The sequence below is a fragment of the Rhinoraja longicauda genome, chromosome 33 (assembly GCF_053455715.1).
Source record: "Rhinoraja longicauda isolate Sanriku21f chromosome 33, sRhiLon1.1, whole genome shotgun sequence".
In the NCBI taxonomy this organism is placed as follows: domain Eukaryota; kingdom Metazoa; phylum Chordata; class Chondrichthyes; order Rajiformes; family Arhynchobatidae; genus Rhinoraja; species Rhinoraja longicauda.
Genome location: NC_135985.1, coordinates 21,356,651 through 21,384,441, shown reverse-complemented (window position 1 = coordinate 21,384,441; position 27,791 = coordinate 21,356,651). Strand labels below are relative to the sequence as shown.

Below are 27,791 nucleotides of genomic sequence, written 5' to 3'. Positions count from 1 at the left end.
CCCGTAGTCAGGATCGAACCCGAGTCTCCGGCGCTGCATTCGCTGTAAGGCAGCAACTCTACCGCTGCGCCACCGTGCCGCTCTCCTCCTGTGACCACGTGGGTTTCCTCCGGGTGCTCCAGTTTCCTCCCACGTCACAAGGACTTGCAGGTTAATCGGTCTCTGTAAATTGCACCTGGTGTGTAGGGAATGGATGAGGAAAGTGGGAGAACAGAACTAGTGGGCTGTGATCGGTGAGCGATGGTCATTGACACATTGCCTGCCGAACCACTTACACCACCGCCTTGTTTCTTCAGAATAGAATGTTCTTTCCCCACATTGCCCTAGCCCCGGCGTGACTCCATTGCGTATCTGCCAACTCTCCAAGTATCAGGCCTTCTTTCAGAAGAGGGGGGGTTTCTCAATAATAAATTAAATTCAAACTGCAATTACCTCCATAAACGAGAGTACTGAAAGTAGATAAGGTGTTTAATAATGGATCATATAATTATGAATATAATAGTACATGAATCATCAAAACATTGAAGGGAAAACAGTAGACAGTAGAAAGCAGTACAAAGTAGCAGTAGCAGTACCGCTGCACCATAGAGAGCATCCTAACGCATGGCATCCCTGTGTGGTATCTCAGCTGCATGGAGGCAGAGAGGAGAGCTCTTCAGCGGGTAGTCCATAGAGCTCAGAGGACCATCGGAACACAGCTACCAACCTTGGAGGGCATCTACAACACACGATGCCTCCGAGAAGCCACCAGCATCCACAAAGACTCTTCACACCCCTGCAACAGTCTGTTCGAACTTCTACCATCGGGCAGACGATACAAGGTCTTCTACGCCCGCACCTCCAGACTCAGGAACAGCTTCATCCCCAGGGCCATAGCTGCTATGAACCGGTCCTGCTGAGCCGGATGGTCACATCGCACAGTGATCCGGCACAGATCTACTTGCACTATATTCTGTTTTAAAACTGTTACAATTTGTTTCATTGGGTTGTTTAAATTAATACTGACTAGCTAATTAATGTATTGCATCGTATAGGAGGCGCATTCCCAATCTCGTTGTACCCCTGTACAATAAAGATATATTGTATTGTATTGTAAGTGCTGGAGGAATTCAGCATCAGGTCAGGCAGCATCTGTGGAGGGAATGGACAGGCAACGTTTTGGGTCTTCAGACTAAAGAAGGGTCTCGACTCAAAACGTTCGTCCGTCCATTCCCTCCACAGATGCTGCCTGAGCTGCTGAGTTCCTCCAGCACGTTGTGTTTTGCTCCAGAATCCAGCATCTGCAGTTCGTCGTGTCAGTCCAAAGAAGGTCCCCGACCTGAAACGAGTACATTCCCGCCACAGATGCGGTCTGACCCGTTGAGTTCTTCCAGCGCTTTCGTGTTTGGCAGTCGACGTGGAAAATCATTGGGAAAGAGACTGGGAAAGTCTGTCATATTCGACCATAAGAAAGCTCCTGAGAAGGCAGCGTGCCTTTTATTTTGGGTCCCGTTAGCAGACTGCCTAAGCCCACAGTACAGAGATAAGGAAATCCTTTGTGTAAAGTAAATGGCAAAAAATCCAGCAAGGAAATGGGGTAGAATTTTATTTAATGCAGTGTGTAAATCGAGTGGAATGCAATGCTTGGAAGGTGCTGTTTAATGGTAACTTGCAAAAGGTAGCAGGAATCAGTTCAGGGAGGGAAGGAAAAGTATAGGCCAATGAAACTGTCATACAGCACCCATTAGCACCCAAGGTCAGGATTGAACACGGGTCTGTGTAGCTGTGGGGCAGCAGCTCCACCATCGGCATTGCATTGCCTCCCAGCAGTTTGACTCCTGTCGTCGTTCCGTGTGCATCACACTAATTACTTGTATCATTGATCGAGAATGATCAGCCATGATCACATTGAATGGTGGTGCTGGCTCGAAGGGCTGAATTGCCTACTCCTGCACCTTTTGCCTATCATTGAGAAAAGAAGTCCCATGTAAAACGTCCCAGTTCTCCGACCAGTCTGACTGCCTCCCTGATTACATTTTATCCCTGCTTGCTTTGTTGTCACCTTCTCCGAGCTAACAATGGTCTATCCTGCATTTTCCTTGATCCCCATCCCTTTTGAGGTCTCGTTTTCCCACCTTACCCGTCGTGTGTCACCCTCTCCCCTGACTCTCAGTCTGAAGAAGGGTCTCGACCCGAAACGTCACCCATTCCTTCCATCCAGAGATGCTGCCTGACCCGCTGAGTTACTCCAGCATCTTGCGTCTGTCTCCCACGTATTAGAGCACAGTGCGCACAATATTTTCATGAAATGCGTCCTCTATGTTTGGTTGAATCACTCTTTCTGTATCGATGCGTCACTGACTCGATAGTATGGGGAAGTACCTTGAACATCGACTTCTCCAACTTTAGATAGCTCCTCGGTCCCTCTCTTCCCCTCCCCCTTCCCAGTTCTCCCTCTATCTTCCTGTCTCCACCTATATCCTTCCTTTGTCCCGCCCCCCTGACATCAGTCTGAAGAAGGGTCTCGACCCGAAACGTCACCCATTCCTTCTCTCCTGAGATGCTCCCTGACCCGCTGAGTTACTCCAGCATTTTGTGAATAAATACCTTCGATAGTATGGGGAGATACAAACCCTGCAGAATGGGGAGATCACAGGCCATGGGAATGACAGAGAATCGCAAACACTGTACTGGGTTGAACTCCAGACCCAGGGGCCGAAAAGGCCTGTTTCCGGCTGTATATATATGATATGATATGATATGATATTATGGGGAGATCACAGTCTCGCTATTCCTTTTTTTCTCTTTTCTTTTTTTTCCTTCCTATTTCGAGCTTTAGGCAGCGTTTTGTGCGGGAATCCAGGATCCATGACAATTAAAGATAGTCTGAGGCAATAGACTCTCTCTATGGGGCAACTGCAGTCCTTACACTGCGGAGAAACACTGACCTTGTACTCTACACATTGATGGCCTTTGCCGTCCTGAGTTTACGAGGATGTTGCCAGGACTAGAGGTTCTGAGCTACAGCTAGAGGTTGATTAGGCTAGGACTCTACTCCTTGGAGCGCAGGAGGATGAGGGGTGATCTTATAGAGGTGTATAAAATCATGAGAGGAATAGATCAGGTAGATGCACAGAGTCTCTTGCCCAGAGTAGGGGAATCGAGGACCAGAGGACATTGGTGTAAGGTGACGGGGGAAAAGATTTAATAGGAATCTGAGGGGTAACTTTTCCACACAGAGGGTGGTGGGTGTATGGAACAAGCTGCCAGAGGCGGTAGTTGAAGCAGGGACTATCCCATCGTTTAAGAAACAGTTAAGACAGATGCATGGATAGGACAGGTTTGGAGGGATATGGGCCAAACGTGGACAGGTGGGACTAGTGTAGCTGGGACATTGCTGGTTGGTGTGGGCAAGTTGGGCTGAAGGGCCTGTTTTCACACTGTATCACTCTATGACTCTATAAAGAACCGTAGATGCTGTGTAACAGAGACTGGGCGATAGTCCATTACAAATTCCATGGCAGGTTGAAGACCAACTATTTGATTAAAGCTTCTGTTTTTTCAGTCGCTCATTTGAATTCCTCTCTCAGTTCATCCACATTTCTCTTCCTCGAGTATCTCTTGTTTTCCCTCTCTGTCCGTGCCTCTCCCATTCCCCATACTCTGACCAGTTTCACTGTCCTCTCATTTGCATTTTACTGATTGTACAGTATGCCTCGTTGTCACCTCCCCCTCAGCTCACAATGAACCATTCTCCATTTTCCTTCAGCACAGTCCCCTTTGATCTGTGTTTTCACACCTTACCCTTCCCTATCTCTATGTCCCCCCCTCTCCCCTGAATCACAGGCTGGAAGGTCTCGACCCGAAACATCACCCATTCCTTCTCTCCTGAGATGCTGCCTGTCCCGCTGAGTTACTCTGGCATTTTGTGTCTTATCTCCAATTTTCTCTTACACAGTTTAGATTTCCAGGTTTGTGAGATTACCTTCAGGAAATCACAGATGAACCAGTTAGACAATCTCTCCCAGCAGTATTCCAGTTAAAGTGCTTTTCTTTTGTGCTCATTCTAAAATCACTTCAGCTAGCAACAATGTTTATTGTGTTTCCCCTCAAAGTCTGTCACAAGCTTAACTAAGAAAGACATTTTTAATCAAACGTGTAGGTGTTAAAGTTCCTGACACTTGGGCCTTTGGTTTGGGGCCTAGTTCTGAATGAAGCCTGGTCTTTCCTGATAGAAGGAATTTCCACTCCGTTCTGCAATAGTCCCGTCCTGCTACAGACGGTCTCTTTGCTGCCACGCCTCATGTATCAGAGAACAAAAGATCTGACTTCCCTTTCTGACGTTTGTGCGCACAGAGTGTTGGTGCCTTGTCCACGAGCGCTGTCCTCACCGTGATCGATCCCCCATGTGTGAGGTTGACTGGATCTGTCCAGCTTCCCAATGACGCCACAGTATTGGCTGTGGAGAGCCTCCCTCCTTCCCTTCACGTACATCTAACCTTGCGTTGCCACGTTGCACTCTCCAACGTTTAGCTTCAATGCCCCCCGAAGGTGCAGGCTTTTCAGTGTCTTGAACTCCAGGGGCATTGTGTGCGGCATAGCCCGTGAGTTGTACTCGTAGGTCAGACTGTCGTAGTAGTGATACTTCACTGCCTTTCCCCTTTGGTCCTTCGAGAAGGGCCAGAAGCCGTAGAGGTGGATCTCATCACAGAAGCGAGTGGCGAGAGTGTACATCAAGAGGCCGGTGGTGGGACGTTTGATCAGCACCCTGTTAGTCAGCCAGTACCTGGGGAGGGGTGGGGAGGGGGGTGGACACAGATATCAGTCACATTACAATAGACAATAGACAATAGAAGGAGAAGGCCATTCGGCCCTTCGAGCCAGCACCGCCATTCAATGTGATCATGGCTGATCATTCTCAATCAGTACCCCGTTCCTGCCTTCTCCCCATACCCCCTGACTCCGCTATCCTTAAGAGCTCTATCTAGCTCTCTCTTGAATGCATTCAGAGAATTGGCCTCCACTGCCCTTTGAGGCAGAGAATTCCACAGATTCACAACTCTCTGACTAAAAAAGTTTTTCCTCATCTCTGTTCTAAATGGCCTACCCCTTATTCTTAAACTGTGGCCCCTGGTTCTGGACTCCCCCAACAGTGGGAACATGTTTCCTGCCTCTAACATGTCCAACCCCTTAATAATTTTATACGTTTCGATAAGATCCCCTCTCATCCTTCTAAATTCCAGTGTATACAAACCTAGTCGCTCCAGTCCTTCAACATATGACAGTCCCGCCATTCCGGGAATTAACCTAGCAAACCTACGCTGCACGCCCTCAATAGCAACATTTTTTTACACAGAGTGTGGTGGGTGCCTGGAACGCGGTGCCAGGGCTGATGATGGAGACAGATACGATAGTGGCGGTTAAGAGACTTTTGGATAGGCACATTGATAAACAGAGAATGGAGGGATATGGATTATGTGCAGGCCGATAAGAGTAGGTCTTGGCATCACTTTCCAACGCAGATGTGGTGGGCTGAAGACTTAGCCTTTAGACTTGGCCTTTAGAGATATAATGGTCCTTTAGCCCACCGAGTCCACGCCGACCAGCGATCGCCGCGTACATTAGCACAACCTTACACACCAGGGCGAGCTTACAATTTTATGGAAGCCAATTAGCCGAAAAACCTGCACGTCTTTGGAATGTGGGAGGAAACCGGAACACATGGTGAAAACCCACATGGTCACAGGGAGAACGTACAAACTCTGTGCAGACAGCACCCGTAGTCAGGATCAAACTCTGGCGCTGTAAGGCAGCAACTTTACCTCTGCGCCACCGTGTCCCTGTGTACTGTTTTAAGTCTGTTGTTCTAAATGTATTTGAAGGGATATATATGCCAGCATTGGAAATAAATCTCTTGATCAGTACGGGTGTCAGAGGTTATGGGGCGAAAGCAGGAGAATGGGGTTTGGAGGGAAAGATAGATCAGGCATGATTGAATGGCAGGGTAGACATGGTGGACCGAATGGCCTAATTCTACTCCTATCCCTTATGAAAGGAAGAAAAACTCTACCAGTTTCCAAAAAGTTGTGGTTCCCATCCAACTGATAAGTGTGACTACAGGTAAGGTTACAAGCAAGTCCATCGTACTGTAGAAATATTTGCATGGACATCTTAACTTATGGCTTCAGCAACTTCACCTTGGCTACACATTTCAATTACTATTTGTGTAGGAAAATAACTGCAGATGCTGGTACAAATCGAAGGTATCACAAAATGCTGGAGTAACTCAGCAGGTCAGGCAGCATCTAGGAGGGAATGGGTGACGTTTCGGGTCGAGACCCTTCTTCAGTCTGAAGAAGGGTCTCGACCCGAAACGTCACCCATTCCCTTTCTCCTAGATGCTGCCTGACCTGCTGAGTTACTCCAGCATTTTGTGATACCTTCAATTACTATTTGGATCGCACCTTAATAGGATGTAACAATTGCATATGAAAAAATCAAAGCGCTGCTTGTATAGAGTGTCTTTATAGTAAAATCCCCTGAGGTTGATTCCCAGCAGAGCAGACAGATTAAAAAATGGACCTGGAATCTATGATTGTAGACTGAGTGATATCCTGACCATAGCAATCACCAAGTGCCGTTCCATTTCATTACTGTGACATTTGCCGCAGACACTCCTGGCTTTTTAGTTTCAGGCACATAATCACAACAAATTTAAAATGATCATTAATATCATGCTAAGATTCAACACTTTCATTTCTTTGAGGAATATTTTTAATTGACGAATGCAATACTAGCCAACTACTACCTTATTTTCTTCTTCTAATTAGCTCAGGAATAATTGTTGTGGCTTTGCCTCCGAGCTTATTGCCATGAAACGTCTCCTGCAACGTCGCCAAGCCTAATTACGTGTCAAAGTATTTTTCTAAAGCTGGGCAGCTTTCAGGGTTTTAAAATGATTTGCTTTCTGTACGCGGCAGCAATCTGCCAACATTACTAAGGACACATCGACTCAAGATGGCAACACTTTCTTCTGATCTTTTCAGCCATACATTTCCCTCTTCACTCTTGGAAGCTGTTGGATGTTGGCTGTTGTAAAGCTGTGGAATTCTCTGCCTCAGAAGGCAGTGGAGGCCAATTCTCTGGATGCTTTCAAGAGAGAGTTAGATCGAGCTCTTAAGGATAGCGGAGTCAAGGGATATGGGGAGAAGGCAGGAACAGGGTACTGATTGAGAATGATCAGCCATGATCACGGTGAATGGCAGTGCTGGCTCAAAGGGCCGAATGGCCTACTTTTGCACCTATTGCCTATTGAAGGACAGATTAACACTAACTCATTTTGACCACAAAAAAAACCCTCCAGTTCTGGCTCTGCTAATACCCTTATTATAACCTCCATCTCCTTTTCACTTGTGACCATCGCAAGGTTCTCATTTGTTGCCATGAACGCCAAGCTTGGGACAAGCTTTGCGGCACGGTGGCGCAGCGGTAGAGTTGCTGCCTTACAGCGAATGCAGCGCCGGAGACTCGGGTTCGATCCTGACTACGGGTGCCGTCTGTACGGAGTTTGTACGTTCTCCCCGTGACCTGCGTGGGTTTTCTCCGAGATCTTCGGTTTCCTCCCACACTCCAAAGACGTACAGGTATGTAGGTTAATTGACTGGGTAAACGTTAAAAAAATGATCCCTAGTGTGTGTAGGATAGTGTTAATGTGCGGGGATCGCTGGGCGGCACGGACTCGGTGGGCCGAAGGGCCTGTTTCCACGCTGTATCTCTAAAAAAAAAACAAAACAACTAACGACAGGTCTTACTCAGGAGATGGCAATGCAGCAGTGACTTTACCAGCAGGTCACACAGCATGGAAACAGGCCCTTTGTCCCATCATATCTCTGCCAACCATTACACCCTATGCTAATCCACTTGCTTAGTTCAATTCCACATCCCTCTCTATGGCTTTAGTGATTCCTCTGCGGATGCTGCCTGACCTGTTGAGTTCCTCAGCCTTTTGTTTTCGGCCCCCTCGACGCCTTGCCCATTCAAGTATCTGTGCGTAGGCACGAAATGCTGGAGCAACTCAGCGGGTCAGGCAGCATCTCTGGAGAAAAGAAATTAGATGACGTTTCGGGTCAAGACCCTCCTTCAGACTGAGAGTCAGGGGTAACAGAAACAAGAGATATAGAAGGAAATAATGACTAAACGATATGCAATAAACAACGATGATCAAGGAATGGTGGAGCCCACAATGATCCATTGTTGGCTGTGGGGCAGGTGATCTGTGCAGATGCCTTTCGAATGCTGAGACTGTTCCTGTCTCCACCCCTACCAGCTCATCCCTACATCTCGTTGTGTGAAAAATGTACTCTGGTGGTGCAGCAGCAGAGTTGCTGCCTCACAGCTCCCGAGACCCGGGTTCGATCCTGACTACGGGCGCTGTCTGCAGAGTTTGCACATTCTCCCTGTGACTGCATGGGGTTTTCCCTGAGTGCTCCTGTTTCCCCCCACACTCCAAAGACATGCAGGTTTCGTAGGTTGATTGGCTTCTGTAAATTGTCTGCAGGATAGAATTAGTGCAGGGGTTTTAGATTTAGATATACAGCGCAGAAACAGGCCCTTCGGCCCACCGGGTCCGCGCCGCCCAGCGATCCCCGCACATTAACACTATCCTACACACACTATGGACAATTTAAAAAAAAACATTTACCCAGTCAATTAACCTACATGCCTGAACGTCTTTGGAGTGTGGGAGGAAACCGAAGATCTCGGAGAAAACCCACGCAGGTCACGGGGAGAACGTACAAACTCCGTACAGACGGCGCCCGTAGTCAGGATCGAACCCGAGTCTCCGGCGCTGCATTCGCTGTAAGGCAGCAACTCTACCGCTGCGCCACCGTGATCGCTGGTCGGCGCGGACCCCACAAGGACGTGTTTCCACACTGTATCTCTGAACTAAACAAAGCTTGTGAACCTCCTTCCTCTCACCCGAAGCCCACCCCCTCCAGTTTTGGACAGCTCTACCAGGAGAACCGTACGCTGCCTATCTTCCCTGTCTCTGCCTCCCTGAATTTTATGTGCGCCCTGAATTCCACCGTGCACCTTGGAGGTTGGCTCTGGACTCACCCCCGCACTGCGTGTAGGAGCCTCAATGATGGGTAGGCGGTCTGCACGCGGATCTTGCGCTCCACGATGAGGTTGTTTACCCACTCAACGCGCTCCTCGCCCCCCTTGGCCATGAACGCCGGGATCCAGAGAATGGCGCCGTCCAGCGTCTTCAAGCGGTGCAACAGTTTCTCCTTCCACGTCTCGTTCTTCAGATCCTCGAAAGCACGCTGCACCACCGAAGGATTCATCGTCACCAAGTCGGTCTTCTGCCCGACATCCCGCGCGTACACTTCCACTGGGGCAAGGTTGCATCTAAAAACAAATGAAGCTGCAATGTGACCATTTGCTGTTTTTACAACTCTGATCCGAGTCTGGCATTGTGCTGGAATATAAGGTAGTATCTTTAATTGGTACGTTTTGTCACGCCTTTTAGTTTAGTTCAGAGATACAGCGCGGAACAGGCCCTTCAACCCATCAAGTCCGCGCCGACCAGCGATCCCCGCACACTAACACTATCCTACACACATTAGGGACAATTTACAATTTTTTTACCAAAGCCAATTAATCTACAAACCTGTACGTCTTAGGAGTGTGGGAGGAAACCGGAGCTCCCAAAGGAAACCCACGCGGGCACAAGGAGAACATACAAACTCCGTACGGACAGCACCCATAATCAGGATAGAACCCAGGTCTCTGGCGCTGTAAGGCAGGAACTCTATCGCTGTACAACCGTGCCGCCCTTTTGTTGCGTGCTAACTGGTCAGTGGAACCGGTCAGTAGTTTAGTTTAGAGATACAGCGCGGAAACCGGCCCCATCGGCCCACCGTGTCCGCGCCGACCAGCGTTCCCCGCACACTAACACCACCCTACACACACTAGGGACAATTTACATTGATGCCGAGCCAATGAACTTACAAACCTGCACGTCTTTGGAGTGTGGGAGGAAACCGAGGATCTCGGAGAAATTCCACGCGGGTCACGGGGAGAACGTACATACTACATACAGACAGCAACCATAGTCAGGATTGAACCTGGGTCTCTGGTGCTGTAAGGCAGCAACTCTACCGCTGTGCCACCTGATCTTGACTGATCAATTCCCGTAATCTATAGAATCTACATGTCAACACAGAACTGATGGTTCGTGCCAAACTTCAGGATGCAAGCGTATAAACTAGCACGAAGCTCCAGTGAGGCGCAGTGGGAGTGCTGTACTACCCACAGTGCTGCTGTTCAGTGAAGGTATTAAAGTCTCACTTCTTGGCTTCAGTGAACATTTACTGTCACATGGACCTCTTGCGGGGGCTGTGCGTGTCGGTCGCCTCGGTAGGGGTCGAGCTGCCTGTCCGTGGGTGCGGGGGGAAGAGAGGGGAAGTTTTGTTGCCTCCATCACAGTGAGGGGGTGTTTGGAGTCACTGTGATGGATGTTTGTGTTGGGGTCGGGTGTCCTGTGTTCTTTTCTTTTTTGCTGTGTCTTGTGACTGCTGAAATTTCGTTCAGTATTTATACCGAATGACAATAAAGTTTTGTTATACTGTTATTATACTGTTATATATTTGAGGAAGGAATTGAAAGCTTTAAGGAATAGCTGAACTCCCTGAAAAAATAACAACTATTAACCTGCCATTCATCTCACTCTCGTTGGACTTAATGAAACCACTTCAATGTCGTTCCTGTCTTCCAACTTTTCCTCTCTTCGGCCTTTTAAAATTCCTGTAACTAAATTGTTAAAGTTAGGAGTCTCTCTGTTAAAGGCCAACTTTTGATTTCGACCACAGTTTTTAAGAGGTATCTAAGTGCTCAGGTATTGTGATACTTGTACTGATGGTAGACACAAAAAGCTGGAGTAACTCAGCGGGACAGGCAGCATCTCTGGAGAGAAGGAATGGGTGACGTTTCGGGTCGAGACGGTCTGTAAACAAAAATGAATTTCACTGTACCTCGGTGCAGGCAACAATAAAGTGCAATTGAACATTGAATTCTGGTTATTCCAATAAATGAGATTGTTGGAGGAAAAAAACCCTGCAAATGCTGGTTTAAATCGAAGGTAGACACAAAATGCTGGAGTAACTCAGCGGGTCAGGCAGCATCTCTGGAGAGAAGGAATGGGTGACGTTTCAGGTCGAGACCCTTGTTGACTTTCCAGTTTCCTATTCAGCTGAAAGATTCTACTTATCAAACCATAACTGATACTGTAGCTAGTCCCAGCTCCCAGCATTTGTCTAATACAACCAACGCAACAATCAGATGATGTGTTTCAGGGCACTGGTTCGGTACAGAATATTATTCAGGGATGCCTTCCATAGAAACATAGAAAGTAGGTGCGGGAGTAGGCCATTCAGTCCTTGGAGCCAGCACCGCCATTCAATATGATCATGGCTGATCATTAAAAATCAGTACCCTGTTCCTGCTTTCTCCCTATTTCCCTTGATTCCGTTAGCCCCAAGAGCTATATCCAACTCTCTCCTGAAAACATCCAGTGAAATGGCCTCCACTGCCTTCTGTGGCAGAGTTCTACAGATTCACAACTCTCTGGGTGAGAAAGTTCTTCCTCGTTTCAGTCCTAAATGGCCTCCCCCTTATTCTTAAACTGTGACCCCTGGTTCTGGACTCCCCCAACATGGGGAACATTTTTCCTGCATCTAGCCTGTCCAATCTGTTGAGAATTTTATATGTTTCTATAAGATCCCCTCTCATCCTTCCAAATTCAAGAGAATATAAGCCCAGTTAATCCATTAAAGGTTGAAAGTTCCAGTGACTATAAGCCCAGTTGACTCCTGGAATGAAGGCACATCTCCCGACAAAAAGGCACGCACAGGCCCTTCGGCCCACCGAGTCCGCACTGACCAGTGATCCCCACACATTAACAGACAATATCCTACACACAACAAGGACAATTTTACATTTATACCAAACCAATTAACCTACAAACCTGCACGTCTTTGGAATGTGGGAGGAAACCGAGGATCTCGGAGAAAACCCGCGCAGGTCAAGGGCAGAACGTGCAAACTCCGTACAGACAGCACCCGTAGTCACGATGGAACCCGGGTCTCTGGCGCTGTGAGGCAACAATTCTACCTCTGCGCCACCGTGCCACCTCTCTAGAACAAGGATGTATTCCTCCGAACTCTGTATTGGAATTATTCCATTTCCAACCCTTGCATCGAACCTATCAAATCACTGCCTAATGTTGGATACCTCGATCAGGTCATTCTTCAGCCTCCAGCCAACATTCTCCAGAGAATCTGTTGACCGTTTTTTTCTGGGTGGAATAATTTCCAATTTCTGGTATCGTTCTCGCCAATCCTTTCCATAATCTCTCCAACAGCTCTGTGTCCTTTCTGTGATATAGGTGGGACTGTTCACCATGTTCCTTATCATGCAACCTTATCATGACTGTCCTACTTTTCAATTCACTTCTTCTAAAAATATGCACTGTGCTAAATTAACACAGAATAAGCAACTGACATGGCCATGGGTGGGGTGAATCTGTCCACTTGTCAATGATATTTTATAACAAATAATTTCCCTGAGCTGCACCTCATTACATTGTAGTATAAGAAAATAACTGCAGAGGCTGGTACAAATCGAAGGTGTTTATTCACAAAATGCTGGAGTAACTCAGCAGGTCAGGCAGCATCTCGGGAGAGAAGGAATGGGCGACGTTTCGGGTCGAGACCCTTCTTCAGACTGATGTCAGGGGGGCGGGACAAAGGAAGGATATAGATGGAGACAGGAAGATAGAGGGAGATCTGGGAAGGGGGAGGGGAAGAGAAGGACAGAGGAACTATCTAAAGTTGGAGAAGTCGATGTTCATACCACTGGGCTGCAAGCTTCCCAGGCGAAATATGGCCTCCTCTAGTGCCATAGTGAGGCCCACCGTACATTGGAGGGACAGCACCTCATAGTTACTCCAGCATTTTGTGTCTATCTTCGGTGTAAATCAGCATCTGCAGTTCCTTCCCACACATTTTGTCCGCTCCACTGCGGAATCTCCTCAAGGTATGCCGACTTTGAAGAACCTCCTCCTCTCTCCGAACAGTCTGACAAAGGGTCTCCATTTCTTCAGAGATGCTGCCTGACCTGCTGAGTTACTCCTGCCCCTCTCTCCACAGATACTTCCTGAACAGCTGGTTATTTTTCAGCTTTTATTTCACGTTTCCGGTTTCTGCAGCTTATTTGCTTTAGAAACATGGAAACATAGAAAATAGGTGCAGGAGGAGGCCATTTGGCCCTTCGAGCCAGCACCACCATTCATTGTGATTGTGGCTGATCATCCACAATCAGTAACCCGTGCCTGCCTTCTCCCCATATCCCTTGATTCCACTGGCCCCTAGAGCTCTATCTAACTCACTTTCAAATTCATCCAGTGAATTGGCCTCCACTGCCCTCTGTGGCAGAGAATTCCACAAATTCACAACTCTCTGGGTGAAAAAGTTTTTTTCTCACCTCAGTTTTAAATGGCTTCCCCTTTATTCTTAGACTGTGGCCCCTGGTTCTGGACTCCTCTAACATTGGGAACATTTTTCCTGCATCTAGCTTGTCCATTCCACGGTGTGCCAAGTTATTACCTTATCACAAATTCATGTGAGTCAATCTCTTGCCCACAGCTACTGTTCAGTAGAATCCCAGAATTTCCCACAATGGCACATTGTTTGAAGTGCTTGTTCTTCATTGGCGATGTCCTTGGTAACAGCTCATAGAGGCTATAGGATATATTCAGAGTCCTGTCCCTGTCAAAAATGTAATGAATGATATCTCCCGGCTTCAGTTTGCCTTTCAGCACCGAAATGTCCTTCTCTGCATCCAGAAACCTCAGAATGTCTTTCCTACAAATGGAAAGATAAAAATCAGCATTGTGAAGAGGATATTCAGGATAACATTATCACACTTGGATTCAATGAGAAGATCCAACACAAAATGTTGAATTACAAGCAATTCATCTGGGTTTTTCTATGTTATAGAAGTCATACATGGAAACGGGCCCTTGGGCCCAACTTGCCCACACCGACCAGCCTGCCCCATCTCCACTAGTCCCACCTGCCCGCGTTTGGCCCATATCCCTGTAAGCCTTTCCCATCCATGTACGTTGCAATGATAGTCGAGAGTCAAGAGTGTTTTAGATGTTTTAGAGTCTGAGAGTCACACAGTGTGGAAACAGGCCCTTCAGCCCAACTTGCCCACACCGACCAACCTGCCCCACCTACACTAGTCCCACCTGCCCGCGTTCGGCCCATATCCCCTGTAAACCTTTCCCATCCATGTACGTTGCAATGATATCAACCACAACAACGATGAAACCATGACCTACTCCCTCTGGCTGGGGAGTCTAGAACAAGGAGGCAAGGTCAAAAATGAAAACCAGACATTTCTTCTGTGACATTAGTAAATAGTACAACAATCATGTGACTTTCCAGGACTCGGGGGCCTGAGCTATAAGGAGAGGTTGGACAGACTGGGACTTTATTCCTTGGAGTGCAGGAGGATGAGGGATGATCTGTAGATGTGTGTAAGATCACGAAAAGGTAAATGCAGTCTTTTACCCAGAGGGCAGCACAGTGGTTCAGTGGTAGAGTTGCTGCCTCACAGCGCCAGAGACCAGGGTTCGATTCTGACTGCGGATACCGTCTCTACAGAGTTCTCCCCGTGACCTGCGTGGGTTTTCTCCGGGTGTTCCGGTTTCTTCCCACATCCCAAAGACATGCAGGATTGTAGGTTAATTGGCCCTGGTGTGCAGGATGGTACTAATGTACGCGGTGATCGGTGGTGGGCATGGACTCGGTGGGCCGAAGGGCCTGTTTCCATGCTGTATCTCTAAACTAAACAAAACAAAGTAGGGAAATCAAGAATTGCAGGATATAAGTTTAAGGTCAGAGGGGATGGATTTAATAGGAACTTTTTCATATAGAGTGTGGTGGGTTTATGGAACAAACTGTCAAAGGAGGTAGTTGGGGCAAGTAATATAACAACATTTAGAAGACATCTGGACAGGTACATGGATAGGAAAGGTTTATGTATATAATGCTAAGCAGAAGGTGAGAACAATTTGAAATTCTATTCCCAAACTTCCCAGCAGTCAGTCACATAATGTTGAGTCGTAGGGAAACAGGCTCTCCCAATACCGCAATCTGCCATGACCAGCAAATGCCCAGTTAACACCATTCCCATTTTATTTTGCCTACAATCCCCGTTGAGCGGCCATGGTGGCACAGCGGTAGAGTTGCTGCCTTACAGCGCCGGAGACCCGGGTTCGATCCCGACTACGGGCGCCGTCTGGACGGAGTTTGTACGTTCTCCCCGTGGCCTGCGTGGGTTTTCTCCAAGATCTTCGATTTCCTCCCACACTCCAAAGACGTACAGGGATGCTAATTATTTAGCTTGGTATATGTGTAAATTGTCCCTAGTGTGTGCAGGGTAGTGTTAATGTATGGGGGTCGCTGGTCAGTGCGGACTCGGTGGGCCTGTTTCCGCACTGTATCTCTAAAACTAAAAACTAAATTAAAGCTCGCCGAATTCCACTACTCATCTGCACACCAGGCGAAACTTACAGTGGCCAATTAACCTGTCAACCCACACGTCTGAAGGCAGGTCATTTGTTAAGTTTAACTCCAGGATTAATATCAGCAACTGAACCATCCTACCAACTGATCTACTAGAGATCATTCCTGAACTACTGTCTAAGTGAGTTCATGAGTGATAGGAGCAGAATTAAGCCATTCGGCCCATCAAGTCTACTCTGCCATTCAATCATGGCTGATATATATCTCTTCCTCCTAACCCCATTCTCCGGCCTTCTCCCCATAACCCCGACACCCCTATCTACCTCATTGGAGACCCTCAGACTATCTTTGATCGGACTTTCCTGGAATTTATCTTGCACTAAACGTTATTCGCGTTGTACCCTTCATCATGGATCTGTACACTGTGGACGGCTCGATTGTAATCATGTACTGTCTTTCCGCTGACTGGTTAGCACGCAACAAAAGCTTTTCACTGCACTTCGGTACACGTGACAATAAACTAAACTCAACTAAAAAACTCAACTGTAAAAGATATGGGGAAAGACAATACATAATAGGTGCAGGAGTAGGCCATTTGGCCCTTCGAGCCAGCACCGCCATTCATCGTGATCATGGCAGATCATGCACAATCAGTACCCCGTTCCTGCCCTCTCCCCATATCCCTGGATAGGTAGGCGGTTAGACCTAAAGGTAGGTGGTTAGAGTTGGATCGTAGATTCACTACGATCCCACTGAAGGATGGATCAGTCTCAAGGAACTAAATGACCTTCTGCTGCTCCATGACCTCTTTGCTCAAGAAGCTGGAACTGCAGATCGTGGTTTACAGAAGAAAAAACAAAGTTCTGGAGTAACTCAACGGGGCAGGCAACATCTCTGGAGAAATGGAATAGGTGACTTTTTTGGTCGACACCCTTCTTCAGACTAAGAGTCAAGGAGAAGGAAACTAGAGGTGTGAACAGATTCAGGATCTCTGGAGGACATGGATAGGCGATGTTTTGGGTCGAGACCCAACTTCAGACTGGCCAGTTTTGTTATTGTCCACTAGAGGGCTCTGTCATAGAAGGGAACTATTAATCCAAAGCCCAGTGTTAAACCAAATCTTCATTAATTGCTGCTTAGACCTTATCTGGAGCTTTTCTTCCGATTCTGGGTGTGATAATCTGGGAGGATGTCAAGATAGTACGGGTTATTAGTACAGTGATTAGTGCGGGTGTCAGAGGTTATGGGGACAAGGCAGGAGAATGGGGTTAGGATGGAGAGATAAATCAGCCATGACTGAATGGCAGAGTAGACCTGATGGGCTGAATGGCCTAATTCTGCTCCTATCACTTATGAATTTCAGTCAGTTTATAGATTGATTGACTAGAACTTTGCACGGGTAGAGGTTCTGTAGCTGGAATTATTTTACCTGCACAGAATGGAAAATATTAATATGTATATGTGGTATTTATTTACACAGAAGTACCATACATGGAATCCAAAAGTTACTGAGGGATTACGCAATTTGGGGTTGCCGTTCCTGGAATTTACAAGGTTAAATGAGAACCGAATGATGATTTTTTAAAAGTTAATTAGGCCTAATTGGACGTGGTGAGCTAACCCATTAAGGAATCCAGGAGTAGAGGCTGAGTTCAAAAATAAGAAGCTTTAGTGAGACAGGAAACACTTCAACGCACAGTATTCTCTGTGTTAATTAAGCTAAAGAAGATATGGGGAGCAACAATCAATCTGCTGGAGGACATAGAAGAAACTGCAGACGCTGGAATCTTCAGCAAAAGACAAAGTGCTGGAGGAACTCAAGGGATCAGGCAGCATCCGTGGAGGGAAATGGATGGACGATGATTCAGGTCAAGACTCTTTCTCCAGACTGAGCACCCGAATCAAACCCACGCGGTCCCAGAGAGAACGTTCAAACTCCACATAGACAGCACCCGAGGATGGGATCGAACCTGGGTCACTGGCACTGTGAGGCAGCAGCTCTACCAGCTGTGCCACTGTGCTGCCTGGTGACTGAACAGCGATATGAATGGAAAGCATATCCAGCACTGTTTTTGATATCTATTTTCTATAAACAAAATTTTTTTTTTGGAAATATTAAACAACATATATCTCTGGGCGTTCCGATATTGGGAACGGAGATTTGTCTATTACCCTCGTTAGTTTGCTCATGGAAAACTAGTTATGTCCTGGAGTTGGGGCCACAGCAGTGCAACTGATCTGACAGTGCTGACTGCTGGAATGAAGAGGTTGTCACGGGTGGAAAGATTGAGCTTGTACTCCCTGGGGTAGAGAAGGATTACAGATGATCTCACTGAGACACTCAGAGATGCTGAGCAGACTCGACAGGGTGGATGCAGAGAGGATGATTCCCCCCGGAGATGGATTAATCCCAGGATAACAAATCAACTACTTAACGCTGAAATGAGGGAGAAATTATGTCCGGAGAACGGTCTCGACCCGAAACGTCACCCGTTCCTTGTCTGGCCCGCTGAGTTACTCCAGCACTTTGGGTCTATCTTCAGCAATTTTTTTTTATGAGCGTGGCAAATCTTTGGAACTCTCTACCCCAGAGAACTGTGGACCCGGATTCATTTCATTACGAGGGGTTGCGTGCCTAGAAAATCTTTCACGTCGCGATCGCCACCGAACTAACGGGGGCCAGGGTGGCGCAGCGGTAGAGTTGCTGCCTTACGGCACCAGAGACACGGGTTCAATCCTAATTACAGGTGCGGTCTGCACAGAGTTTGTACATTCTCACCATGACCGCGTGGGTTTTCTCCGGGTGCTCGGGCTTCCACCCGCTCCAAAGACGTGCAGGTTTATGAGCCTCTGTAAAGTGCCCTTAGTGTGTAGAATAGAACTAGTGGACGGGTGAATGATGGTCAACGGTGATTGGGCTGAAGGGCCCGTATCCCTAAACACTAAAACCTATCACACCGCACACCATTGGAACATGGGAGGAAACACAAAGGAAATCCACAGTGTGGGTCACAGAGAGAAGGTGCAAGGGCCACAAAAAACCACTGTGCCATCACACCACCGATCGGAACCATTACATTTGCTTTGTGAGGCTTGGTGATACAATGATATGATGGCTTCAGAGCAGGCGACTGTGCAATACTATCCCAGAGGAGGGTCCACTCTCATCCACTCTGCTCTTATAAATCCCCACTAGTTTAGCCTGGTCGTCAGTGGAGTCCACGCCGACCGTCAATCACCCGTTTGCACCAGTTCTACGTTAGCCCACTTTCACCACCATTCCTTACACGCTAGGCGGCAATTTTACAGAGGCCAATTAACCTACAAACCCGTGCGTCTCTGGGATGTGGGAGAGGAAACTGGAGGAGTCGGAGGAAATCTCGGGAGAACATGCAAACCCCACACCGATAGTCCCGAGGTCAGGATCGAACCCGGGCCTACGGCGCTGCAAACCAGCAGCTCTGCCAAGTGCCCCACTGTGCTGCCCATGACCTGTTGTACTTGTGCAAGGCGTGATAGCACGCACGCACAGTATGTAATTGAACAAACACTTTTCACTGTGGAAGCAAGGAACTGCCGATGCTGGTTTACACAAAATTGCTGGAGTAACTCAGCAGGTCAGGCAGCATCTCTGGAGAAAATGGATAGGTGATATCTCGGCTCGGGACACTTCTCCAGACTGATTGTTGGGGGGGGATGGGGGGAGAAAGCTGAGAGAGAGGAGAGCAAGGACAAAGTGTAGCAGGTAATTGGTGGACACAAGCCTTTATCCACCTATTACCTCCAATGCTTTTTTTAGATTTTTTTTTAGAGATACATAGCGGAAATAGGCCCTTCGGCCCACCGGGTCGGCGCCGACCTGCGATCCCTGCACATTAACACTATCCTACACACACTAGGGACAATTTTTACATTTACCCAGTCAATTAACCTACATACCTGTACGTCTTTGGAGTGTGGGAGGAAACCGAAGATCTCGGAGAAATCCCACGCAGGTCACGGGGAGAACGTACAAACTCCGTACAGACGGCGCCCGTAGTCAGGATCGAACCCGAGTCTCCGGCGCTGCATTCGCTGTAAGGCAGCAACTCTACCGCTGCGCCACCGTGCTTTGTCCTGCCTCTGCTCTCCTCTCCCCCAGCTTTCCTTCCCACTCTCCCCCCTCCACCCCTACGATCAGTCTGAAGAAGGATCGTAACCCTAAACATCACCCGTCCATGCTTTTCACTGTACCTCAATATACCAATGCCAATAATGGTAACTGGAATGCTTGGAAGGATCAGCTGTTACAGATGGCAAACCCTTACCTTATCCATGCAGTCAGTGTGGCATTAAGCTTCCACTTTGGCACCTGTGGTTCGATGATCTCCAGATTCCCAGTCCCTGGCTGAGCTGTGCTGGATGAGCTGTCCGCGATCACTTCTCCCCTAAAGAACCACAAAGACTGATGTAAGCGCTGCCCATTGTAACTGAACCCTTACATGTAAGGATGACGTTTAACTTTGCACCGTAAATCTGCCAAGACATTTCTCAATAGGGACATCAGGTTTAGATTTAGATATAGATTATTTTTTTAGATTTAGAGATACAGCACGGAAACAGGCCCTTCGGCCCACCGGGTCCGCGCCGCCCAGCGATCCCCGCACACTAACACTATCCTACACACACTAGGGACAATTTTTTAAACATTTGCCCAGCCAATTAACCTACATACCTGTACGTCTTTGGAGTGTGGGAGGAAACCGAAGATCTCGGAGAAAACCCACGCAGGTCACGGGGAGAACGTACAAACTCCGTACAGACGGCGCCCGTAGTCAGGATCGAATCCGAGTCTCCGGCGCTGCATTCGCTGTAAGGCAGCAACTCTACCGCTGCGCCACCGTGCCGGATAACTGAGGAATATCTCAACCCACGGGACATCAAAGCAACACTGTGTTTTATACCGTACCTTCAGATTACCAACAGAGCTATCCAGTCAATAAAAAGCATTAGAAATAGATGAAGCAGTCATTGCCGAATCAAGGAACTGCAGATGCTGGTTAACAAAAAAGACACAAATTGCTGGAGTAATTCAGTGGGTCAAGCAGTATCTTTGGAGAACATGGATGGGTCAGAACCCTTCTTCAGACTGAGCTAGTCCATCACTTTGTGTCGATCTTTGGTATAAACCAGCCTCTGCAGTTCTTTGCTTCTACTGTAAGGAACTAGAAGCAGATTCAGGCTAGGATACAACTAGTATAAGTAGCCTGTTCATGTCATGTGACAGCAGAATTAGGCCATTTGGCCTATCAAGTCTACTCCGCCATTCACTCATGGTTGATCTATCTTTCCCTCTTAACCCCATTCTCCTGCCTTCTCATAACCCCGGACACCTGTACTAATCAAGAATCTATCTATGTCTGCCTTAAAAATATCATATCATATCATATCATATCATATATATACAGCCGGAAACAGGCCTTTTCGGCCCTCCAAGTCCGTGCCGCCCAGTGATCCCCGCACATTAACACTATCCTACACCCACTAGGGACAATTTTCACATTTACCCAGCCAATTAACCTACATATCTATTGATTTGGCCTCCACAGACCTGTGGCAATGAATTCCACAGATTTATCACCCTCTAACTAGATAAATTCCTCCTCATCTCCTTCCGAAAGAAACGTCCTTTAATTCTGAGGCTATGACCTCTGGTCCTAGACTCTCCCACTAGTGGAAACATCCTCTCCACATCCACTCTATCCAGGCCTTTCACTGTTCTCTCAGTTTCATGGCCCGTCTCAGGCTTATCAGAAACGCTGTATCTCCAAACTAAACTCAACTAAGCCCAAAGCGTCACTTGTCCATCTCCTCCACAGATGTTGCGTGAGCCACTGTGTTACTCCAGCACTTTGTGTTTTACTCCAGATTCTGGCAGCTGCAGTTCCTTGAGTCCTCTCCTAAGTGTTGTTCTCCTCAGCTCCCTGGATGATGATTCCCAAGTGTGGTCTTTAGTGCGACAAGAGGAGTCAGCAGCAGGGTGGGGAGAGAGTTAACAAGGGGCAGCTGGGAGAAGAAGCAATTATTAAAACTATTTTAACTACAATTAAAACTAATTGGCAGCTACGCCATTCTCGTGCACACTAACGGGCGCAAGAGCAACTTTGAAGAATTTCATTGCTCTGTTTCAGTACATTTGACAGTAAAACAACGATAAAAAGATGTTATAGAAGTGTACAAAATCACGAGAGAAATAGTTCAGGTCGATGCACAGAGTCTCTTGCCCAGAGTAGGGGAATCGTGAACCAGAGGACATAGGTTTAAGGTGAGGGAGGGAGGGAGGGAGGGAGGGAGGGAGGGGAGGGGAGGGGAGGGGAGGGGAGGGGAGGGGAGGGGAGGGGAGGGGAGGGGAGGGGAGGGGAGGGGAGGGGAGGGGAGGGGAGGGGGGGGGGTGGGTGGGTGGTGTATGGAACGAGTATGGAGGTAATTGAGGCAGGTATTATCGCAACGTTTAAGAAACATTTAGACAGGTACATGGATAGGATAGGTTTAGAGGGATATGGGCCAAATGCAGGCAGGTGGGACTAGTGTAAATGGGACATGTTGGTCGGTGTGGGCAAGTTGGGCCGAAGGGCCTGTTTCCACGCTGTGTGACTCTACGAGTCTAAAACACTCTTGACTCTCGATTAACTGGCCTGATGTTCGAGGAAAGATGAGAGCCTGAGAGACTGGACCTCACACTTTCCCTGACCTCAAAAATAAAGCACGCTGTCCAAATAAAGGGTCCAATTATTTTGTCACACGCCAGGGTCATGACTGAGACTCAATCAGCTGGAAGAGTGGAGTTACACATCCAAGTACGTTTTTGCCACCAGTTTATCTGTGAGTATGCCACAGGGAGTCTGTCTAATTGATGGGCGCAGGAGGTATAACTTCTGGATGAGGGATCAGGATCAAGCTTATTCCTTGCAGCTTGGGGTTTGGTTGCAGTGAGGTGGCGCTGTGTTTGGCACTGGGTAACGTTCTGCACAGATCCATCGGCGGGGCGGTGCACTGGTGATGCCCAGACCCTTCTCAGGCAGGTCTGCTGCCAGCAACCATCACACACTCAATGAGATGTCGGCAGCCTCGCACGCCTCTCACCTTGGGTTGGTTCCCAGACAACAGCTCAGGAGCAAGAACCGCAGGCTTATAAAGAAAACTCAACGCATTAGGGCGGAGCGACGGTAGAGTTGCTGCCTTACAGCGTCAGACACCCTGGTTGGATCCTGACTACAGGTGCTGCCTGTACGGAGTTTGTACGTTCTCCCCGTGACCAAGGTTTTCTCCGGGTGCTCCGGCTTCCCCCCACACTCCAAAGGTGTACAGGTTTGCAGGCCAAATTGGCTTGGTAAAAATAGTAAATTGGCTCTAGTGTTTGTCGGATAGTGTTAACAAAGGGATCGCTGGTTGGTTTAGACTCGGTAGGCCGAAGGGCCTGATTCCACTCTGTATCTCGAAACTAAACTAACTAAGAAAGGTCAGTCAACAAAAATTCAGTCACGTCAAAGACAATTTTAATGTCAACACCAGTGAGGAATCCAAAGACGTACAGGTTTGTAGGTTATTTGGCTTTGGAAAGCTGTACAATTGTCCCTAGTGTGTGCAGGTTAGCGTGAGGGGTGATTGCCGGTCGGCACGGACTCGGTGGGTCAAAGGGCCTGCTTCACACGCTGTATCTCTAAAGTCTAAAGAGTTATATTGATTTCCAAACACAGTCAAACTCCCAGGCTCGCTCGGTACTTAATAAAACTTTGAATAGTGTGATCGTGTGACCAACAAGCAGAGGCCCGTCCTCAGCTACTATCTATACCTTATTGGAGACCCTCGGACTATCCATGGTGGGACTTCACTGGACTTTACCTCGCACTAAATGTCATTCCTTTTATCCTGTATCTGTGGACTGTGGTTGTAATCATGTATGGCCTTCAGACTGACCAGTCAGCACGCAACAAAGGTTTTTCACTGAACTCAAACTTGTGTTCGTGAGCAGTCCATGCAGCTTGTGGGGGCTCACAGCTGTGACAGCAGTTGACACTGTTTCAGCAGCACAGGAATGCAAGCATGCAACAGACAAACAGGCATCAGGGGGAAGACCAGCAAAACAGGTGCCGATGGGAAGAAACAGACCATTCATACGGGCATTAAGTGGGACTTGCAGGGATAACAACATGGCATTTGTGTAAAGTTAATGTGAATGGGATGTTTGATTGTTGGCTGAGGATTGATGAGGGAAAAACTTTTTCAGTCGGAGAGTTGTGAATCTGTGGAATTCTCTGCCTCAGAAGGCAGTGGAGGCCAATTCTCTGAATGCATTCAAGAGAGAGCTGGATAGAGCTCTTAAGGATAGCGGAGTCAGGGGGTATGGGGAGAAGGCAGGAACGGGGTACTGATTGAGAATGATCAGCCATGATCACATTGAGTGGCGGTGCTGGCTCGAAGGGTCGAATGGCCTCCTCCTGCACCTATTGTCTATTGTCTATTGGCTATTGGCTCAGACCCAGGCTGTATGTCTCCATTGTTCAGTGACTCATACCATTGGGAAGGATCCAAGAGCTGGCAGAGACCCAAAGGGCTGAATGGCCTCCTTCTACGTTGTATAAGAACATGAAAGATTAAAGGCACAGTCCTGGCCACACTGACACTCGAAAGTCCGCAGTTTAGTTTCGAAATGCAGCGTGGAAACAGGCCCTTCGGCCCACCGAGTCCGTGCCGAACATCGATCGTTCATTCATTCACGCCCGTTCTATGTCATCCCACTTTCTCAATCACTTCAGTTGGGGTGCCATGCACATTGTTGCATTCCTGTGCTGCAGAAACCGCGTCAAAGGGGCAGACTAGGGGACAATTTTACCCAGGCCAATTAACCTACAAACCCGCACCTCATTGGGATGTGGGAGGAAACCGAAGCACCTGGAGTAAACGCCCGCGGTCACGGGGAGAATGTGCAAATTCCAAATGACAGCACCGATTTGCATCTATTCCCTCTCGCTTTACATGCACTAACTGGAGACTTCAGGCGACACGGTGGCGCAGTGGTAGAGTTGCTGCTTTACAGCACCAGAGACCCGGGTTCCATCCCGACTAAGGGGGCTTGTCTATACGGAGTTTGTACGTTCTCCCCATGACGCGTGGGTTTTCTCCGGGTTCCTCCCACACTCCAAAGACGTGCAGGTGTGTAGGTTAATTGACTTGGTTAAAAGTGTAAATTGTGTGGAGGATATTGTTAGTGTGCGGGGATCGCTGGTCGGCGTAGAATCGGTGGGCCAATGGGCCTGTTTCCGCGCTGTATCTCTAAACTAAATTTGTCCCATTTGCCTGCGTTTGACACGTACCCCTTTAAGTAAGGTCGCCAACTGTCCCCCATTAGCCGTATTTTGGGCTAAATTGGTTTGTCCCGTAAGGGACCGCCCTTGTCCCGTATCAGTAGGGTTGCCAACTTCCTCACTCCCAAATACGGGACAAAGGGTGACCGCCACCGCCCCTTTTCAGTACAAGTGTAAAATTGTCGCTGGTGTGTGTTGGATAGTGTAAGTGTGCGGGGGTCTCTGGTCGGCGCGGACAAGGTGGGCCGAAGGGCCTGTCTCCGAGCTGTATCTCTAAACCCAACTAGACCTGTTGTCGGCTGGTGAGAGTGGTCCCAGGGACCATGGGCTGGAGGGCATTTTCAAGGCACAATAACTGGGCTGCTAATCAATAGGCTGCACGCAAGAATGGCAAACCAAGGGGAGCGGGGGACAATTGCAGTGGATTTTACCCACAGTGAGCCCGTCTCTCCGACCAGAAATAGAACTGCTATTAAAACAAGGCTGGAGGCTGGGAGTGTGTATACCCCGCACTGTGTGAATAGACAGCAGCTGGTGATCATTCCAGCTGTCAAAACGAGTGCTTTCCCAGGGTAACATTGAAACGGACACCTCAGTCAGGCTCACTGCTGGTGACAGTGCCACACCGCGATCCTCACTCCTCCGCTCTCCGAGATTCCTCACGGCTCGGAGCATTTTTGTGCAATGTTTCGTGTAGTTTAGAGACACAGGCCCTTCGGCCCACCGAGTCCGCGCCGACCGGCAATCCCCGCACGCTAACACTGCCCTACACAGACTAGGGACAATTTACAATTTAACCAAGCCAATCAACCTACAAACCTGTGCGTCTTTGGAGGGCGGGAGGAAACCGGAGATCCCAGAAAAAACCCCACGCAGGAACGTACAGACTCCGTACAGACGGCACCCGTAGTCGGGATCGATCCCTGGATCTCTGGCGCTGTGAGGCAGCAACTCTGCACCAACCTTGTGTGTCTCTGCATGTGTTGTGCAGTAATACAGTGGGCATATTGCAGGGGTAGCCCTCAGTTCAGGGCTAATAACCTGGCTGGTGCCAGACAGTAAACTAACATGCTATTAATTAAACAGAAAAAGCTGGTGTGAGTGATGGAGACCATGAGAAGCTGCAGCTCTTTTGCAAATTCCCATTAGGTACACTGATTCCCTTCAGAGAATGAAGCCAGTCATGCCTACCCACTGTGGTCCACGCCAACTCCAGATGCACAAAAATGTGGTTGACTCTTATTAGATTTATTAGAGTCATACAGCGTGGCAACAGGCCCTTCAGCCCAACTTGCCCACACCGACCAATATGCCCCATCTTTACTAGTCCCACATGCCTGTGTTTGGCCCATATCCCTCTAAACTTAACCTATCCACGTACATGTTCCTAAAATGTTGTGATAGTCTCTGCCTCAACTACCTCCTCCGGCTACTCGTTCCATACACCCACCACCCTTTGTGTAAAAGAGTTACCCATTACATTTTTTCCCCCTCACATAAAAGCTTTGACCTCTAGTTCTTGATTCCCCTACTCTGGGCAAAAGACTGTGCATCTACCCGATCTATTCCTCTCATGATCTCACACACCTCTATAAGATCACCCCTCATCCTCCTGCGCCCCAAGGAATAGAGTCCAAACCTACTCAACCTCTCCCTATAGCTCATACCCTCTAGTCCTGGCAACATCCATGTAAATCTTCTCTGTCCTCTTTCCAGCTTGACAACATCTTTCCTATAACATGGTGCCCAGAACTGAACACGATACTCGAAATGCGGCCTCACCAACATCTTATACAACTGCAACATGACCACCCAACTTCTATACTCAATACCCTGACTGATGGAGGCCAATGTGCCAAAAGCCTTTTCGACCACCCTATCAACTTACTTACTCCACCTTCAAGGAACCATGCACTGCTAGATCCCTCTGCTCTACAACACTCCTCGGAGTTCTGAAGAAGGGTTCCGACCAGAAACATCACCTATTTCTTTTCGTTTGGGCAGTTTGCACCCCAGCGATATGAACATTGACTTCTCTAACTTCAGATAGTCCCTGCTTTCCCTCTCTATCCCCTCCCCCTTCCCAGTCTTCCTGTCTCTGACTACATTCTATCCTTGTCCCGCCCCCTCCCCTGACATCAGTCTGAAGAAGGGTCTCGACCCAAAACGTCACCCGTTCCTTCTCTCCAGAGATGCTGCCTGACCCGCTGAGTTACTCCAGCACTTTGTGTCTGGCTTTGGTCTTTTCTTCCCATTTGTTTCTGGTGGGGAATGTCTCGCTTGGGTTCAGCTGTCGACCAGAGAGTCGTGACTGTATCTGTGGAATTCTCTGTCACAGATAGCAGTGAAGGCCAATTCACTGGATGCTTTCAAGAGAGAGTTAGATATAGCTCTGAGGGCTAACGGAATCAAGGGGGATGTGGAAAAAGCAGGAACGGGTACTGATTTTGGATGATCAGCCATGATCATATTGAATGGCTGTGGTGGCTCAAAGGGCCGAATGGCCTACTCCTGCACCTATTTTCTATGTTTCTATGACTGACACCAGATTGAGATGGGATGCTCACTAACTGAGGGCACCAACCTGCCCTGGAGTGAGTGGAAAATCCGAGCCTCCTCTGGAAGGGCACTTTCATTGTAACTTACCCTCAGACAGTAATGGATCGTACTCTCTGAATGAGCAGCATAGAAAGATGAGCTACACACCTACAACACTTGTCCTTTGGCATCTCCTTGGCTGTCTTCATGGCTCTCTTTCCCTCCGAAAACCTGCAGGAAAAGAATGGCCAAAATTCGTGAGGAGATACTCAACAATGACTCGGGGAAGAAAGATTATATTTGATCTCCCAACATGGGAAAACACCAAACCTTC

General features: G+C 48.1%; 1 protein-coding gene across 1 annotated transcript; it reads right to left on the bottom strand.

Moving 5' to 3' along the window:
• Nucleotides 1-471: 471 nt before the first annotated feature.
• st8sia2 (ST8 alpha-N-acetyl-neuraminide alpha-2,8-sialyltransferase 2) lies at nucleotides 472-27,685 on the bottom strand. Its single transcript, XM_078427221.1, has 5 exons — nucleotides 27,626-27,685; nucleotides 19,883-20,002; nucleotides 13,647-13,904; nucleotides 9,097-9,390; nucleotides 472-4,765 (listed from the first exon to the last, which is right to left on the bottom strand). Exons 1-5 carry the CDS (start codon nucleotides 27,664-27,666, stop codon nucleotides 4,474-4,476), a joined length of 1,005 nt encoding a protein of 334 aa, XP_078283347.1. The 5' UTR covers nucleotides 27,667-27,685; the 3' UTR covers nucleotides 472-4,473.
• Nucleotides 27,686-27,791: the final 106 nt, after the last annotated feature.